Genomic DNA, 18,516 nt, shown 5'->3' on the forward strand with positions numbered 1-18,516 from the left:
ACCGTGGATAAATTTGGAAGAAACTTGTGGTAATAGTTAACCAACCCGAGGAACGACCTCAACTGGGATACATTTTCCGGTGCAGGAGCTTTTACAACAGCTTCGATCTTGTCAGGTGACTTATGGAGCCCCTCCCGGTCAATGACGTGGCCGCAGTACGAGATTAGCTTTTGAAAGAACTCGCATTTCTGGCGAATAACTCTGAGCCCATATTCTTTCAATCTGATGAGCACCTGCTCCAAATTCGTGAGGTGATCCTTATCGTTATCTCCTGTAATCAGGATGTCATCCAGGTAGCATTGTGTGCCTGGAATTCCCTGCAATACCTGCTCCATGGCCCTTTGCCAAATTGCTGGAGCCGATGCCACTCCAAAAACCAGTCTATTATACCGATATAAGCCCTTATGCGTGTTGATCGTGAGATACTGACGTGACGCTTCATCAACTTCCATCTGTAGGTACGCCTGCACCAGGTCTATCTTAGTGAAGTGTTTCCCGCCAGACAGCGAAGCGAAGATATCTTCAATCCGCGGAAGCGGATATTGCACCGTGTGAAGAACCGGTTTAACAGTGATCTTGAAATCGCCACAGATGCGAACCTTCCCAGGTTCCCCCGGCTTGTTGCTCAACGAACGCTTCATGACCGGAACAATGGGTGTAGCCCATTCGCTCCAGTCCACCTTGGACAGTACCCCTGAACGTTCTAGCCCTTCCAGCTCTGCTTCCACAGCAGGTCGTATCGCATAAGGCTTTGAAAAATGTTGGGTTTGCATGTTCTTCAACCTTGATGGTTGCCGTAATTCCTTTCAGTGTTCCACGTCCCTGTTGGAACACCTCCTTAGCATCGTGTAAGATTTTGGACAGTCGTTTAGGTTTGACGTCGTCCTCCTTACAGGCATCTACAGTCAGTGCTTGTATGGAATGCCAGTCCACATTTATTCTCCGGATCCATTCCCGTCCCAGTAGTGGCGGACCTCCATCAGGTAACACATACAAGTCAATTTTCTGACTTTCTTTACCATTGTAGACCACGTTTACTTTTATCTTTCCTTTGGGGTATACTATTTGCCCCGTGTATGTTTTCAATACAATCTCCGTATCCCTCAGGGGAATGTGCGAGAATAACCTTTTGTAATCTTGCTTATTCATGATCGTTAATGCCGACCCAGTGTCCAATTCCATCTTCACTTGGACTCCTGCTATCCGAAGCATGACCCAGATAGTTTGGTGGTCTGCTGTGTTACCCACATTATGTATTTTCAGACAACCCAGTTGCTTACTGCTGGAGTCTGAATCCGTCTTCTGTTCATCCGAACTGTTCTCTGTCACCTTGTGTACTTTTTTGTACTTCTCCTGCGGTGACTTTTTGCTGCTGGTCTTCTTTCCGGACCGGCATACTCTCGCTATGTGACCAAGTTTGCCACATTGCCTGCATTCTTTATCTTTGAACCAGCACTGGTTCTGGTCATGCGTTGTCCTTCCACAACGATAGCACTTTACTGTGCCCAATGCCATTTCATTGGTGCTGAATTCCAATGGCCTTTGCTGTATCTCTGCAGCGCCCCATGCTGCTGCCTCGTGGGATGCTGCAATGCTGAAAGCTTTGTCCAGCATAAGGTCCTTTTCCTCTAGATGTCGCTTCTGGGTTCCTTCCCTTAGGAGCCCACACACAAACTTATCTCTCAGTGCGTCTGCTAGTCCTGTTCCGAACTGGCAGTACTTTGATAACTTGCGCAGTTCTGTTAGGAATTCAGCGTTGCTTTCTTCTTTAAGTTGAATTCTTTTGTAGAATTTAAATCGTTCCGCTATCAGCAGCGGCGTGGGGTTTAAATGCTCCTGCAGGATAGTAACAATATCCGCGAAACTCTTCCCTACCGGTTTGTCTGGTGTTACAAGGTTCCTTAATAACCCGTACGTCTTAGCACCCATTGAGTTTAATAGGGTTAGTGCTTTCTTATCATCCGGTACCTCATTCGTTGTACAGTAAACTTCGATGCGTTCCACATAAGTGGCCCAATCTTCCACATCGTTATCAAAAGCAGTGATGTTACCCGTTTTTGGCATCCTTGCTGAGTTTCTCCTTCCCCTTTGGATATTATTATTATTTTTTAATTTTTTTTTCAAGATGGCGGCTTTTCCCGCGCTTGTCTTCTTCCCCCGCCGACTCAAAATGGCGATTCCCGCGCTGTTGCCGTCCACGCCTCCCAGCAGTCCTTTATTTTCCCCTGCGTTGCTGCTCTTGTTCCCCCGCCGCTCCCGCGGTCCTTGTGGCCATAAATGCTTTTCTGGCTGCTGCGCGTCTCTGCCCGATTGCAGTCCGGCCCCTGACACCGGCTGCGGTCGTGTTCTCCGCCCTTTTTGTCGTTTTCCCTCCCCTTCTCCCACTGACAACTCGGCCGACTTCCCCCCGTGCCGCTCGATCGGGCTTACCCGCCGCTGTCGTAGAAGGGATGCTCACTGATGCTTGACTTCGTGGCCAGCAAACCAACCCGGGTTTCCGATGGCCTCCCGTGCGATGCAGGATGTTGAGGGCGGATGCCCTTTTTCGACGCCCGTTTCTGAGGACGAAGCTTCCTTTGATGCAAAACTGCCGCAAGGTAAGATCAGACTCGTCGCCACTGTTGAGTCTGTGTTTTCAATTGCAGTTATACTGAATAACAGGATACAGACTACAGAAGTAAGTAAACAGGTCTTTAGTGATTGAGGGTCAGGGCTGAACTGAGATACACTTTGCTCCGCAGGGTTTATATACCGGTGTGGTCACCACCGGTACTACAATGTACAGGAGCCATCAAAAAGTAGTCCATCACCTTAAGGTATCCTCTTAAGGTGGTACAGGTTACATACACCACAGAAAGTGTTCAAAGAAAATGAAAACAATGTATTTTTATATGCCCCTTTTATTCTTCCCTGGGTTGCTTGCAGCAGTTCCAGGAGATTAATATCTAATTCCTGGAAACTCCAGAAAATGCTGGAGGGTTGGCAATCCTAAGCGTATAACAGACAGCCGATCTGGTACCACCCGTTTTGTGCCCCTGACAAAGTTTCATTTTACCCCTGTGAAATGGTGAAGATAACTTAACAAGGTCCTCTGTGACTTTCAACTTCTCTGCCTGATGCTGTGAATGTAACCAAAGTCTTGAAGAGTCACATCTATTTCCACAAATGTGCAGTTAAACAAGGTGTGGAGGGGGACACACCAACAATCATAATTAGGGAGAAAAGAAGCAACTTTGTGAAACAAATTGCTCTGCATATCAGAAGAAACAGTCAGACATTTTGTGGTTATATTTAGTAAGTAAAACATTTAAAAACAAACAATTATTAAAGGACAAGTTGGGCAGCCTACTTGTTGTGGAGGATCAGGGCATAGTAAAACTTTGAGTAGATCAGCAAAGTTTATATGCCCACTTAATGTGCTTGCACCGCATTCTTGTGTGTTCTGTTATGCAGGTTTTGATACTCATATAAAAACGCTTATAAAATGTAGTATATTAAGCAGTCATACCTATATTTCACTGAGTGGATGTGCTGCCCTTTTCAGTATTCAGAAAAGGAATGTTTAGCGATATCCAAATTTTTAGGGTAATCAACTCAATTTCCAGAAAAAAAGTTGCTAAAAAAAAAACTCAAAGTGGTTAAATGTCTTGATACATTCATATGGGAATATTAAAAAATATATAAGAAATGTAAGAGGATGGATGTTTAATACAAGTCTTTTATTACAAAAGTTTCATTACACTATTGATCTGTCGGAACTTGAACTAATAGAAAACTAATGCAGTCAAAACTTTTTTAACACATTCAGTTTGCAGTGATCTCCTAGATTTCGTTATCTCAATTACTATAATATTGTTACAAAAAATACTTTTCACAAAGACTACGAAGACTTAACCACTTTCAAAAATCATTTGAAATGATTTCACAAATTTAAGTAGGAATTGTAAATTGGTTAAAAAAAGAACATTTTACAATAAAAACCAGTGGACTTGGAACTCTGCTTTTGGAATCCATTACCTTTCCTGATGTAAATTTTGTGAGATGGCTAACTGTATTGATAAAGTAGAGTTTATTCTCATAGATTTAGAGAATCATTTTATTTGGGCAGATGACTGACAATTGAGACTTAACATGATTAAATGTAAAAATAATGCATATCAATGCAAAAAAATTGACAACACAAAGAGAAAATATAGAGTACTGCCATGAATGGAACAAATTCACCACAGGATTTGACTTATTGCATTTATATATTTTATGTGAAGATTGACTTAATGTTATACAGTAAAGGGCAGATGTATTTTGCTAGATTTTCACATAATTCTAATGTTTCTGCACATATCAGCATTTTGCTTTTAAATTGATGCTCACAGGCGGTGGATGTTTTGTGTGAAACTACAACAACAATAACTTGTATTTATATAGCGCCTTTAACATAGGAAAACATCCCAAGTCGCTTCACATGAGTATTAAAAGGCAAAAAATATTGACACCAAGCCACATAAGGAGAAATTAGGGCAGGTGACCAAAAGCTTGGTCAAAGAGGTAGGTTTTAAGGAGCATCTTAAAGGAAGAAAGAGAGGTAGCGAGGCAGAGAGCTTTAGGCAGGGAATTCCAGAGCTTAGGGCCTAGGCAACAGAAGGCACGGCCACCAATGGTTGAGCGATTATAATCAGGGATGCTCAAGAGGCCAGAATTAGAGGAGCACAGATATCCCGGGGGGAGGGGTTGGGGCTGAAGGAGATTACAGAGATAGGGAGGGGCAAGGCCATGGAGGGATTTGAAAACAAGGATGAGAATTTTGAAATTGAGGCATTGCTTAACCGGGAGCCAATATACGTCAGCGAGCACAGGGGTGATGGGTGAACGGGACTTGGTGCGAGTTAGGATACGGGCAGCTGAGTTTTGGATGACCTCAAGTTTACGTAGGGTGGAATGTGGGAGGCCAGCCAGAAGTGCTTTAGAATAGTCAAGTCTAGAGGTAACAAAGGCCTGGAGGAAGGTTTCAGCAGCAGATGAGCTGAGGCAAGGACAGAGGCGAACGGCGTGACGGAGGTGGAAATAGGCGGTCTTAATTATGCTGTGGATATGTGGTTGGAAGCTCATTTCGGGGTCAAATATGACACCAAGGTTGCGAAAAGTGTGGTTCAGCCTCAGACAGATGTTACGGAGAGGGATGGAGTCAGTGGCTAGGGAACGGAGTTTGTGGTGGGGACCTAAAACAATGGCTTCGGTCTTCCCAATATTTAATTGGAGAAAATTTCTGTTCATTCAGAACTGGATGTCGGACAATTTAGAGACCGTGGAGGGGTTGAGAAAAGTGGTAGTGAGGTAGAGCTGGGTGTCGACATGTGGAATCTGATGCTGTGATTTCGGATGATGACGCCAAGGGGCAACATGTAGTTGAGAAATAGGAGGGGGCCAAGGATAGATCCTTGGGGGACACCAGAGGTAATATTGCGGGAGCGGGAAGAGAAGCCGTTACAGGTCTATCTATGATTAGATAGATAAGAATGGAACCAGGCAAGTGCAGTCCCACCCAGCTGGCTGATGGTGGAGAGGCATTGGAGAAGGATGGAGTGGTCAACCGTGTCAAAGGCTGCAGACAAGTCAAGAAGGACGAAGAGGGATAGTTTACCTTTGTCACAGCCACAAAGGACGTCATTTGTGACTTTGATGAGAGCCGTTTCGGAACTGTGGCAAGAGCGGAAACCTGATTGAAGGGATTCAAACATGGAATTGCGGGAAAGATGCGCACTTTCAAGGACTTTGGAGAGGAAAGGGAGGTTGGAGATGGGACGGTAGTTTGCTACCCCTGTTGAGACACCATAAAGTTATGATTTCATGATATATGATGCCACGGGACCAGAATTTTGTCAGGTGAGTTTTACACAAAATATCTGGTCTCTGTCTGCCTCTGACTAGCAATTCTGAAGCATAAAATACAGAAACAAGAAATGACTGACAGATCTGATAAGTGCAGAGACGTTAAAACAAGGCCCTGTCTGCCCTCTCAGGTGGACGTAAAAGATCCAATGGCAGTGTTTCGAAGAAGAGCAGGGTAGTTATCCCTGGTGTTCTGGCCAATATTTATCCCTCAATCAACATCCCTAAAAAAACATTATCTGGTCATTATCACATTGCTGTTTGTGGGATCTTGCTGTGCACAAATTGGCTGCCGTGTTTCCTACATTACAACAGTGACTACACTTCAAAAAGTACTTCATTGGCTGTAAAGTACTTTGGTCATGAAAGGCGCTATATAAATGCAAGTCTTTTTCAAGGAAGTAGAAACCCATTGCTGAAGAAATTAAGACAACTGAACTGTTATAGATTGTAAAATATTTAAATGCATGGCAATACACTATCAAAAAGTTTTCAATTTTTATCTTTTCAAATAATTAGGATTAATAAATTCAGTAACTAAGTTTGAGTCATTATTATTAGAAAGTACTGAAGAAATTAGCTTTAGAAATTGATTGGAATGCAGTAGTCGTTCGATTATCTTTCCATTATTTGTCTATTTCAGGATTCCCCTTGAATGTTCTCTGCCTCCTTCCACATTTGATTCAGCACTTTGATAACCCTACCCAATTCTGTAAGGATACTGCTGATCGGATAGCCCAGGTTTGTGGTTTAGAGTGGTACATTTAGCAACCAGAATTTTTTTTTACAATCATGTTTTAAAACCTAAATGTCTACTACTTCCCTGTTAGGTTTGCATGGAAGAAAAGAACCCGAAGCTTTCCAACCTAGCACATGTAATGACATTATACAAGACCCACAGCTATACACGAGATTGTGCTACATGGGTTAATGTCGTTTGCCGTTACCTTCATGAGTCCTTTGCTGAAATCACTTTGAACCTGGTTACGTACCTGGCAGAGGTGTGTGTAATATGTTTTCTTTCAGTTACTATTTTGTATTCTTTAGATGTACATTGTTCAGTATTGTGTTCAGGATTTATTTTAGCATGAAACAAAAACAGAAAAAGCTGGAAACATATAGCAAAATAGACAGTTGAATGCTTTAGGCAGGATTTTCATTGGGCCGTGGAGTCGGGATTGGAGGTGTATGGGGGGTTAAAATCCCGAAATCAGGGGTCCCGACCCCAACCCGCACCCAAACCCGCCTCCATGCCAGTTTCAAAGGAGGCGGTTACCTGCCCCGCACTGGGACCCGCCTACCCGAGGCAGGAAGGGATTAATGCCAATTAACTGCCTGTTAACAGGTAGTTAACAGGCAGTTTTTAGCCTAATCCCTATTTTTAAAATTGAAGTGTGGGATTCCCGACGGCTCCAAACCACGCCAAGTTAGAGGAGGCGGGCCGTCGGGTTGAAGGACTTGGAGGGGTCGAGATATCGGTGTTCAGGTGAGTGATGTGTGCATGAGTGCAAAGGTAAGTGTGTTTGGTGTGTCTAAAGCGATTAAAGAAGTTTAAATGACCTTTTCTTACCTTTTCAGCCTTCCTTCCTTTAGGTCCCGGGAGTCCCTCATCTCACCGGCACAGAAAGCAGAATGGCTGCGAACTGTTAAAAGTGACAGCCTTCAGCTTTCTGTGCAGGAAAGATTTCTAACTGAGTCTGTGGAGAAGGACTCAGGTTAGAAGTAGGACTGTCAGTGTTTGACAGCTTCAAACAGCTTTCAAACACTGATATTTCATCTGTCAAAACCTCTTGACAGATGAAATTTCAGTCTGTGACGTCACCTGTTGCCGGGTGGCCCTTAATTGGCCTGTTGAGCCCGCTGGGCGGGCTCAACAAGGTCAATCAAGTTAAAATCGCGTGGATTGGCCGCATCTCGATGGAGGCGGGACTATAACCCCGAAAGTTGGAGTCCCGCCTCCAACCCAACTCCTGAATAAAAATCCTGCCCTTTAAGTTTGTACAGTTCTGAAGACAGCTCTGTCTTTCTCTCCACAAACACTGATTGACCTGCAGTATGTTTCCAGCTTTTTCTATTTTTCTTTCAGATTTGCAGTATTTTTCTCTTTATTTATTTTATCATGTTTGTTTAAATAATGAGTAGTAATGCAGGGTGTGAATCCAAACACAAATTGACCTCAATTTGGCAAGTTTAGATTAATTTGTTGAATGCCCAAATTTGGTCAGGTTTGGTAGTTTGAGTTCGATTATATATAGCTCTTTAAATACAAATACTACTTATCTTTTATTGAGGAATAAAATTAGGTACTGTGCATCAGTACTGCTGTTTTAGCTAAAATCCTGTTCTGTCAGTGTTCATTGTATGATCAGCCGCCAGCAGCGGTTAAGACACAATGATAAGGTAAGTGTATACTATTTTTAATTTTAGAATGTTTTTTATCCCTGTTGGTTTAATGGGTAGATGGTATTGTGAACACAAGGAGCTGATGCATCCATCTGATCTATGACAGTCTAGTGAGAACAAAGATGTGAAGCCTTGTGGCAATATGCATCCAATTATTTCGACGTAAGTGTGCAACTTCTGCCTGGTTACCCAACCAAACTCTATAATAGTGGCTTCATCCACATCAAGGAGCATATGAAATGGTAGCAGATCTTATTCATTTTCCTTAGCACAAAGGAAATTTCTCTAAGTTTATAGAGCAATGTCCCTATGCCCAAAAGCATGAAGAAGAACTTCAATTCTTTTGACTTCGCCCAGCCATGGAATTCAGAGTTCAGATTTAGTTTTGGAGGATCCATATTGTGGACCTCTAAATCCATCGTCCAAATTTACTTTAATAAGTGCTCAAAAAGTGGTTTGATTTTATTCAGGAAAATATACAAGAGTATAGTTTAAGTAGATAGATTTAATGTTTATATACATGCATTAATCCAGTTTTGGCAATATTCAGCATCCATTTAAATTAGTAACTTGGCTATAATGGCATGAATAACAAAAGGTTAAATCAACTTTCAAATGAGTTAATGAATACACTTTTGACCTAACAGTTGTTGGATAAAGGTCTTCCCAGCATGCAACAATCATTACTGCAGATCATTCACAGCCTCCTGAGCCATGTAGACTTATCATCTATACCCGTCAAGCAACTTAACATGGAAGTCCTGAAGATCATTGAAAAATTTATTCAGGTAAAATATTAACCAACAAACAGCTGTGGTTTTTGCTGCTGGCACTCATGGAAGTTGGTGACAAAATAGCAAGACAAAGATAACAATAGAGTCACTTAGTGGTATCAGCATTGTAAGTTTTCCATGCAGTAAAAAAGATTTATTAGCACTAACAATCTGGTGTTACTTTAACACCCACTACTTAACAATTAAGGGCTTGTCATTGGCTGTTAACATGGCTTTCATATTGTTTTCCATTGATTATGATAAATTATTTATTGGTGAGCATTGCTGCTGAGCTGAATTGGAGCTATTGGACTCAACTTTCCTCCCTGCCACAATGGCTGTGGATCCTCAGCAGGGTGGGATTTCTATCCCTCAAGTACTTGCACCCAACACTGGCCCACTTTCCAGATCAGGAGCATTTACATATTTCAGGTAGATACCTGCACCACCACAGATTAGGGAAAGAAATCCACTGTAGACCATTGCCACAATGTAATTGGGCCCAGCAGTTTCAGGGGCAGAGGTTAAAAAGTAAAGTGACCTTTTATGAAAAAAAAAGTTAGGCTCTGTAATCAATTGTAGTAAAGAAATTGGCCTTTTGAAGTTTAAATATCCGCCAGAATCCAAAGTCAACTTGCGCAGTTCCCTAGGATTCACAAATAGTTGATTGTACCTATATCGTTATTGAGGCACTGTTCAGGAATGCCTTTGTGTACATAAATCAAAATAGCTTTCACTTTCTTAATATGCAGATAGTATGTGATTACCAGTGTAGAACATTTATGTTGATGCTCACTTCCTCACAAGTAGCCAATCATTCTGCGGCAGTCTAACTTTACTGAGCTCTTACAAGGGTTTGAAGGCTTAATGGCCAATAACTGGGCAATGTGGCCACTGCTTTGCAACCATGACTCATGATGACTTTGCACATACTATGCACCAAGATTGAGGTGCTGTAAAATGAACCACATGCCCGGACCAGGGTGCTGATCAAGCAGAACTTTGGCATGCTCAAGCAGATTTTTAGGTGGCCAAAATGGCGACAGTGCTCTGCATGTCACACAACATTGCAACTAGTAGAGGCAGTTTACCAATAATCAGCAGACATCAGTGTAAAAGGAGAATAAGGAGGGGGCAACAACATCTACCTCCGGAGGAAGAAGAACTAGTGGCATCACAAAAACAGTAATGGCACTTGATTGATGTCTTCTTTCTTTGAGCTTCTGCGCTTGGGCAGTTGTCGCATGCTGCTGGTCTCTGGAAATTCCTGTAGCCCATGGCTGCCTGGGTAAACGGGGAAACAAGGTTCCGAGAGGGTATTGTGGGAGAGAAGGGGAGAAGTCTGGGGCAGGGGAGGCCTAAACGTTCTTTGTGGGGGCCAGAGGAGCACACCTGCTCCTCCTGGCCCCAAAAAGGAAAGTTAAAAGAACTTACCTTACATGGTCTCTTCTGGTCCTGGATCCTCTGTTTCTTGACTTTACCTGGCGGGAAAGTCCCAGCGGCTTCCGCGTTCAGGCCTGCATTAATTTAACAGTTGGGTCCCGATGACGTCATTGGACCCCAATCTGCATATGTCAATGAGGACCCCGTGGCTTTGGGCAGGCAGGTTGGCTGGCCACCCAGAAGGGCAGGTAAGTAATCCTGGGCATTTTAACTGCATACCTGCACAATTTCTCCTGGGAGCAAAATAAATAAATAACAACAACTGGCACAAAGCCCATGAAAGCCTGAGTGGAAGTTAAGGTAAAAAAACAATGGAGCTACAAGAGGGCCTATAAGGCCAAATGTGGATATTTTTAATACAATAGCAAAACACTGTGGATACTGGAAATCTGAAATAACAACAGAAAATGCTGGAAATACTCAGCAGGCCAGGCAGCATCCGTGGAGAGAGAAACAGAATTAACGGGGTAGATTTTCCTGGAGCCGTCAGGCGGGGTTTCAGGCGTGTGGGGGGGGGCGGGGAATCCTGAATTCGGGGGTCCCAACACCATCCCGCACCCAAACCCGCCTCCACGTAAGTTTCACAGGAGGCGAGTACCCGCCCTGCACTGGGACCCGCCGACCCGAGGCAGGAAGGGATTAGTGCCAATTAACTGCCTGTTAACAGGTAGTTAACAGGCAGTTTTTAGCCTAATCCCTATTTTCAGGAGTGTCGTGTGGGATTCCCGATGGCTACAAACCACGCCAGGTTAGAGCAGTCGGGCCGTAGGGTTGAAGGACTTGGAGGGGTCGCGATGTCGGTGTTCAGGTGAGTGATGGGTGCATAAGTGCAAAGGTAAGTGTGTTTGGTGTGTCTGAAGTGTGTAAAGAAGTTTAAATTACCTGTACTTACCTTAACAGCCTTTCTTCCTCTGGGTTTCGGGAGTCCATCACTCAGCCGGCACTGAAAGCAAAATGGCTGCGATCTGTCAAAAGTGACAGCCTTCAGCTTTCATTGCCGGTGACAGTTCTAACTGAGTCTGTGTAGAAGGACTCGGGTTAGAAGACAGACTGTCAGTGTTTGACAGCTTCAAACAGCTGTGAAACACTGATATTTCATCTGTCAAGAACTCTTGACAGATGAAATTTCATTCTGTGATGTCACCTGTTGCCGGGTGGCCCTTTATTGGCCTGCTGAGCCCGCTGGGCGGGCTCAACAAGGTCATTCAAGGGAAAATCGCGCGGATTGGCCGGACGTCGATGTAGGCGGGACTAAAACCCAAAAGTTGTAGTCCCGCCTACTTCCCAACAGCTTAAGGAAAATCGACCCCAACGTTTCAGGTCTGGGACCCTTCATCAGAACTGGAAAAAGCTGGAGATGTAACAGATATAACAGATGTAACAGGGTGACCCTAAGCTTCCGGTCGTCTGTCACTTTAATTCTCCGTTTCACTCCCACTCTGATCTCTCTGTCCTCGGCCTATTACATTGTTCCAATGAAGCTCAACATAAGCTCGAGGAACAGCACCTTATCTTTCGATTAGGCACTTTACAGCCTGCCGGACTCAACTTCGAGTTCAACAATTTCAGACAATAACCCCTGCCCCCATTTTCCATGCTGTATTATTTTGCCATTCCCATTTGCAACATTTTATCTTTCCTGCCTCTTACATAAGCACAGTTTGTTCTTTCAATTCCTTCTTCCCCTCCTAAACACCTCCCCCCTCCCCCCCCCCCCGTCTCTGCACCTGCTTAATATCTGTTACATCTCCAGCTTTTTCCAGTTCTGATGAAGGGTCCCAGACCTGAAATGTTAACTCTGTTTCTCTCTCCACGGATGCTGCCTGGCCTGCTGAGTATTTCCAGCATTTTCTGTTGTTAGTGCATATTTTTTAAGTCTTGGGGGAAAAATTGGGTTGGTTTGCGCCGCTCGTTAGCAAATCCCCTAGTGCCCGGGTGCAGTGCCGCTAACAAAGTTAGCGGCAGCGGTAGCCAGTAGCGCCCTGCGCTGCCAGCGATGACGTCATCGCCATGCGCAGCGTCCTGCGCAGCGCCCTGGCTGCAATCTTCCCTTGCATCCTGGCTTATTGCTGGATGACATGTCCGACAGGATCAGGGGGCGTTTTTGCAACAGCGGCGGCACTACTTAAAGAGCAGGTGTCGGTCGGCCATTTTTATTTTGGCCGACTGCCAGCACCTGCCCCCTTTCACTTTTTTATGCGGGGTGCTGGCCGCAATCGCTCAGCCGGCACTCCTCTTGAGTGCCGAGCTGTTTTCACGGCACCCCGCTCCCTGGTGGTCCAGCAGGGCCCCGGTGCGCACAGCTCACAGGAGGAGGTCTGCAATGACGCGGCACTGCTGCACGTAGCGCCGTGAAATTCAGTACTAGCGCCCAAGCAGGAGGTGGAGCGCTTTCCAGTAGCGCACCCGCCTCTTGCTTGGGGCCCTACTACTGAATTTACAGCAGAGGGGCGCAACTTTTTCGGGGCGCTAAAATTTGGACCTTTTGTAGGCCTTCCCGCCTGCAGCACCATCCAAAGCCTCATTCCTGCCAGGTCTCACCACACGTACTGGAGACTTTTAAGTACCAGCACAACCGTGAGCCAGAAAATAGCATTGCGCCCTTCCCACCCCCTTTTGCATCTGTTAATGAAGTTAATGGCCCAGATATTCTGATCACAGGCCTCCTGCGGGCGGAGGACTGCGATCTGGAAAAATCTGTGCCCTTATCTGAGGGCTCCCGGGACGCACACAGTTCTGCTGCTGCTGCTGGGCCTCTCCAAACTGCCGGAGTGCAGGGCCCACGTATCCCAGAGGCACAGGTAGTTCGCAGCGTCCCTGGGATCACGTGGGCCATGGAGAGCCAATCAAAGAAGGGAATCTCCCTTCATACATTTGACAGGAAGACCTGCCAAATATATGAAATGAGACCACCCCCAAAACATAGTAAAACTTTAAATAATTTTTTTTTTAAATCACATTTTTAAAATGACTTGAAAGTACAATAAATTAACTATTTTAAACAAAACTTTAAATGTTTGAAAAAAATAATTAAAGTTTTTTACGGGGCTAAAAAAAACTTACCTTTAAAGCATTCTTAAATGATAAATCAGTGGAATTTTTTTTTTTTTACTTTTTTCAACTCTTATCCTGGTAAATGTAGGAAGTCACACAGCACCAGGTTATAGTCCAACAGCTTTATTTGAAATCACAAGCTTTCGGAGTGCTGCTCCTTCGTCATGTGAAGTGGAGAAATGCATATAGGCACAGCATATATAGTCAGAGAATACTGCCAGATGATTACAGGTAATCTTTCTAACTGCCCTTTATCACACCTCGGCAGAGAGATAATCACAGCAATCAAAGGTGTGAATGGTGTCCAAACAGGTCAGTCAGGAAAACATTACATCAAAGAACAATGAGGTGGGGTCACAGGGGGTCAAATGTTGCAGATGCTGGGGTCTGTATGAAAAACAAACAAAAAACTATTTTTTTGCTGGAAATCACAGCAGATCCGGCCGCATCTGTGTAGAGGGAACAAGCCAATGACGACTCGAGTCTGGATGACCCTACGTCAGGTGGGGTTACATGTAGCGTGACATGAACCCAAGATCCCGGTTGAGGCTGTCCTCATGAGGCCGTCCTCATCCCGGCCTCAACCGGGATCTTGGGTTCATGTCACGCTACATGTAACCCCACCTGACGTAGAGTCATCCAGACTCGAGTCGTCATTGGCTTGTTCTCTCTACACAGATGCGGCCGGACCTGCTGTGATTTCCAGCAAAAAAAGTTTTTTGTTTGTTTTTTGTTTTTCAAACAGGCCCCAGCATCTGCAACATTTGACCCCCTGTGACCCCACCTCATTGTTCTTTGATGTAATGTTTTCCTGACTGACCTGTTTGGACACCATTCACACCTTTGATTGCTGTGATTATCTCTCTGCCGAGGTGTGATAAAGGGCAGTTAGAAAGATTACCTGTAATCATCTGGCAGTATTCTCTGACTATATATGCTGTGCCTATATGTATAACCTGGTGTTGTGTGACTTCCTACATTTGTCCACCCCAGTCCAACACCGGCATCTCCACATCATATCCTGGTAAAAGCAGGCCTTACGCCTGCTTTTACCAGGCGCAAGAATTGTAAGGGTTTTCTGCACGCGGAGGGTCTCCAGAAAGCGGAACAATCCGCCCGCAGAGACCCTTCTCCCTGGCAGCCAGAGGATCTGTCAAGAGCTTTCTTGACAGATCGGAAATGCCGGTTTCCAGCGCATGCGCAGTGCATGCCTGAAACCGACATTTCCGATGTCCCTACGGGTGGGTACACAGCGCGTCCCCACCCATAGGAATCGGAATATCCGGCCCATTGTCTGCTTTGGATAGGAGCTTTAGACCCCCATCCCCAAAGGGGACTCAAATAGAGAAAAATGCAGGGGGAAAAAATCTTCTACAGCATGAGATGTGAACAATAAATGAAAGTGGACAAGATGTCAATATTTGTACCAGTTTGGATTACAGACCTGGTATTCATCTTTAGTTAATCATAAATATTTGAAAATAATTCACGTTAGCTTTACCTTTACAGAGTGCTCATTGGAAGGAGGCCTTAAACATTCTTAAGCTAGTAGTCTATCGATCTGCAAGTCTGGTCTTGCCATCTTGTCAACACAGTGACCCTTCTCAAGTAGATATGCATCGAATGTGGAAAAATGCTTCGAAAGAATTGCCAGGGAAGACACTGGAGTTTCGCTTTGACATTTCTGAGGTATATTTTGTCCCTGAGCTGCTCTTCCAACCCCATATCCTTTCCAGCACAAAGACCGCTTACTTCTACCTGTGTAACATCACCCAACTCTGCCCTGTCTCTGCCATGCCTCAGCCCATCTGCTACTGAAACACTCATCCATGCCTTTGTCTTCTGCAGACTCGACTATTCCAATGCTCTCCCTGCTGGCCACCATTCTCCACCCCCATAAACTCATCCAAAACTCCCTTGTTGACCTATATTGATTCCGGTCCGTCAATACTGTACTTCCAATTTAATAATCTCATCCTTGTGTTGAAACCCCTTCTTGGCTTCGCCCCTCCCTATCTCTGTATTCTCCTCTAGCCCTCCAACATTCCCCTACCACCCCCCCCCCACCCCTGCAGAACTCTCCACTTCTCCGACTCGTAACCCCCTTCTCTCTTCACCCCACCATTGACGGCCATGCCTTCAGCCATCTAGTTCCTACCCGCTGGAATTCCTTCCCTAAATCTCTTTGCCTTTCCATATCCCTCTATTCCTTTAAGATCCTCTTTAAAACCCACCTCTTTGACTAAGCATTTAGTCACCCCTCCTAATATCTCCTTTTCTGGCTTAGCATCCATTTTTCTCTGATTATAGTTCTGTGAAGTGCTTTGAGACATTGTTCTACATTAAAGGCACGATATAAATGCAAGTTGTTGTATTTAACTGTTGTATTCCTCGGAGCTGCTCCCACTCTGCTAATGTTACTTCACCAAAAGAGTGATGGAAACCCCGTTTACACATTTTTCCATTTCCCACACCAGCGATCTTGTGGTCTTTGAGTGAAATCAGCAGTTTGTACTGATTAAAGACAATTTTGTACTGTGGGCCCATGGCCAATGGGAACAGGATTAAGACTACCTAAACACATTTCATCCTTTGCTGTATTTAATTAAACTTAAAACCAAATGGAAAAAACAAAATTTTATCAAGCCTCTGTTATTGCTATATATAATCAATACAGTGGGCTAGTAGTAGAAGTTTTTGAAACAAAAACTGAATATATATCTTTCAGAAAAACACTTTTCAAGTGTCACTTTTGTTGATTTTATTTTTAACTGAAATTGTTCAGTGCTGTGGCCTCAGCATTATATTACTGCCAAATTGCAACAATGTCTCAAGTAAATTTGGTCCCTGTTAGATGTTACTTTCAGATCATGATATTGATGTCTGTTTTATCTGAAATTAAAATTATATAGTTGGCAGATTTAGTAAAATATTATTAAGCATTTACATCTGAAAATAACTTGAGTCTATAGTTGGCAGAGTACATATTGATCACTTCCTAGTCATGAAATAAACATTGATTGCTTCTATTAAATATTGAAGGCTCGTCCATTGGCCCATGCAACAAGCTGATCAGCAATTTCCATTTTTAACATTATCAAGCTTTTAAAAATGATTCTTTTCTAGTTCCTCCTTTTGGTTATTTTATATGTAACTTAAATATTACCCGCTGTCTTTTGCTATAAAACACTGATTAGAGATCATGAATATCCTCAAGATATCATCTGTTAAGACCCACTTCCTATTTTGTAGATTGCTTTTTAATGAACGCAGGAAATTAAAGTCAGTTAATTAGTGATTTGTGGGATGCGGTTGATGTATTTTCTTGGTTTTTTGGAGACTCCTGTGATTGGAAGAAGCTACGATGATCTGCATGGTCCCTCTGGGAGGGATGGAAAACCTAGGGCAATAGCCGTCACTCGAAGCACTTCATCCACCTCATCGAGCTCTAATTCAAATGTTTTGGTCCCTGTGAGCTGGAAGAGACCCCAGTTGTCCCAGGTATGCTTGAAATACATAACCTGTTATGTATCACAGCCACTTTCTTTGTTCTGGTTTAATTGAATCTCTAACTAAAATGTTGCGTGATGTATACTGGTCACATAAAAACAATGCATAGCATATGAAGAGAAGGAATGATAAAGTGACATATTGCTTTAATTTTACCATGTCTTTGTTTACAGAAAAGAACGCGAGAAAAATTAGTGAATGTTCTTACGTTGTGTGGTCAGGAAGTAGGCCTAACCAAAAATCCTTCTGTAAGTTGATTACTTTGTTTATGTCAGTAACTATTTAACTATAAGAAATTAATCAAATACATAATTATAGGTTTCTAAATTTTAAAAAGATTTTCACATAATTATCACTAAATCAGCTAAATATGTAAGATTGACTCTCATTTAACTATTTAAACTTTATAAAAATAATAAGATCAAATATGTAAGTTTACTATTTGGTTTGAATGTTTATGTCTGAATTATAGGAATGCAATTTATGCACAAAATGATCTGTGTTTTGTAGCCTGGGATAATAGTGTGGGTGGTTTCCCATCCCGCCAGAGAATTTTTTTTAAACTTTAAAAGCATTAAAAAAATTAATTTCTGCATTAGTTACATTCCTAATCTATCCAGTTCCTATTTCAATCCAAATCAGCTGCAGTGAGAGAAGTATTAGCAAGAGCCTATCACATCTGTCATTACCACACATGTTGCTAGGGGAATAAGGGTCAAAGTTCAGTTAGGTGGGCATGCACAGCTCCAGTGTTTTCAACTAGTCCATACTGCTGAGTCAGTGCAATGGCAGGAATGGTAGTCACATTTGGTTTTTCAAATAATTTGTTATATATTTTAATTGTAAAATTAGTAAATCAACTGTCAACACTAATTAAGATATACCACTCCTTTTAAAAGTTGCAATTTTCAAATACATTTTCTGTTTTTGTATTCAAAAAGAATGCTTTCATTTTGTATAGCTTTAACTGTTGATTTTGCACCTAATCAGCCCATTTTTCTCATGCATGTTTCATAATATGTATGGATTTAGGGATATCTATTACCCAATTTTAGTTTAGGCTTATTCATAATTTCTTCACCAAAATAAGTCTTTCTAGGTTTTATGCAATAGTCCAGCCTTACCCGTTAGTTGTACATGATTTGTGATAGACCTAGCACAAACTCTAAAAAAAAATTCACAAAGCTTGCAGTGGCCCAGTAACATGGCAGATTAGTGTACCAACACATAGTGCTATGGAGAAGTCGGACACAGGTTCTCTCCTGTAATTTTCCATTTGGTGAGTTTCCATTGTCTGCTGGGTCATCAGAACAACTTATCAAACTGAGGCGAGGTATTTTTCCAGAAGGAGCTAATTCAGAAGGCAAATTAACCCAGGCTACTCTTGTGCACCTTCCAGCAATCAAATAAAGGATAGAACATAAGAACATAAGAAATAGGAGCAGGA

General features: G+C 43.1%; 1 protein-coding gene across 6 annotated transcripts in view; it reads left to right on the forward strand.

Annotated features, from left to right (window-relative positions):
* Window positions 1-18,516, forward strand: part of LOC147111928 (protein furry homolog) — a 486,257-nt gene that overhangs the window by 402,462 nt on the left and 65,279 nt on the right. For all 6 annotated transcript variants that reach the window (XM_085999325.1, XM_085999321.1, XM_085999322.1 and 3 more), the window contains exons 45-50: window positions 6,530-6,627; window positions 6,717-6,887; window positions 8,937-9,077; window positions 15,069-15,248; window positions 16,899-17,060; window positions 17,243-17,317. In XM_085999325.1, the coding sequence (XP_085855451.1) occupies window positions 6,530-6,627; window positions 6,717-6,887; window positions 8,937-9,077; window positions 15,069-15,248; window positions 16,899-17,060; window positions 17,243-17,317 (827 nt within the window). The remainder of the gene's footprint in view (window positions 1-6,529; window positions 6,628-6,716; window positions 6,888-8,936; window positions 9,078-15,068; window positions 15,249-16,898; window positions 17,061-17,242; window positions 17,318-18,516) is intronic.

The sequence above is a fragment of the Somniosus microcephalus genome, chromosome 10 (assembly GCF_052327205.1).
Source record: "Somniosus microcephalus isolate GS21.2 chromosome 10, FLI_Smic_1.0, whole genome shotgun sequence".
Classification (NCBI taxonomy): domain Eukaryota; kingdom Metazoa; phylum Chordata; class Chondrichthyes; order Squaliformes; family Somniosidae; genus Somniosus; species Somniosus microcephalus.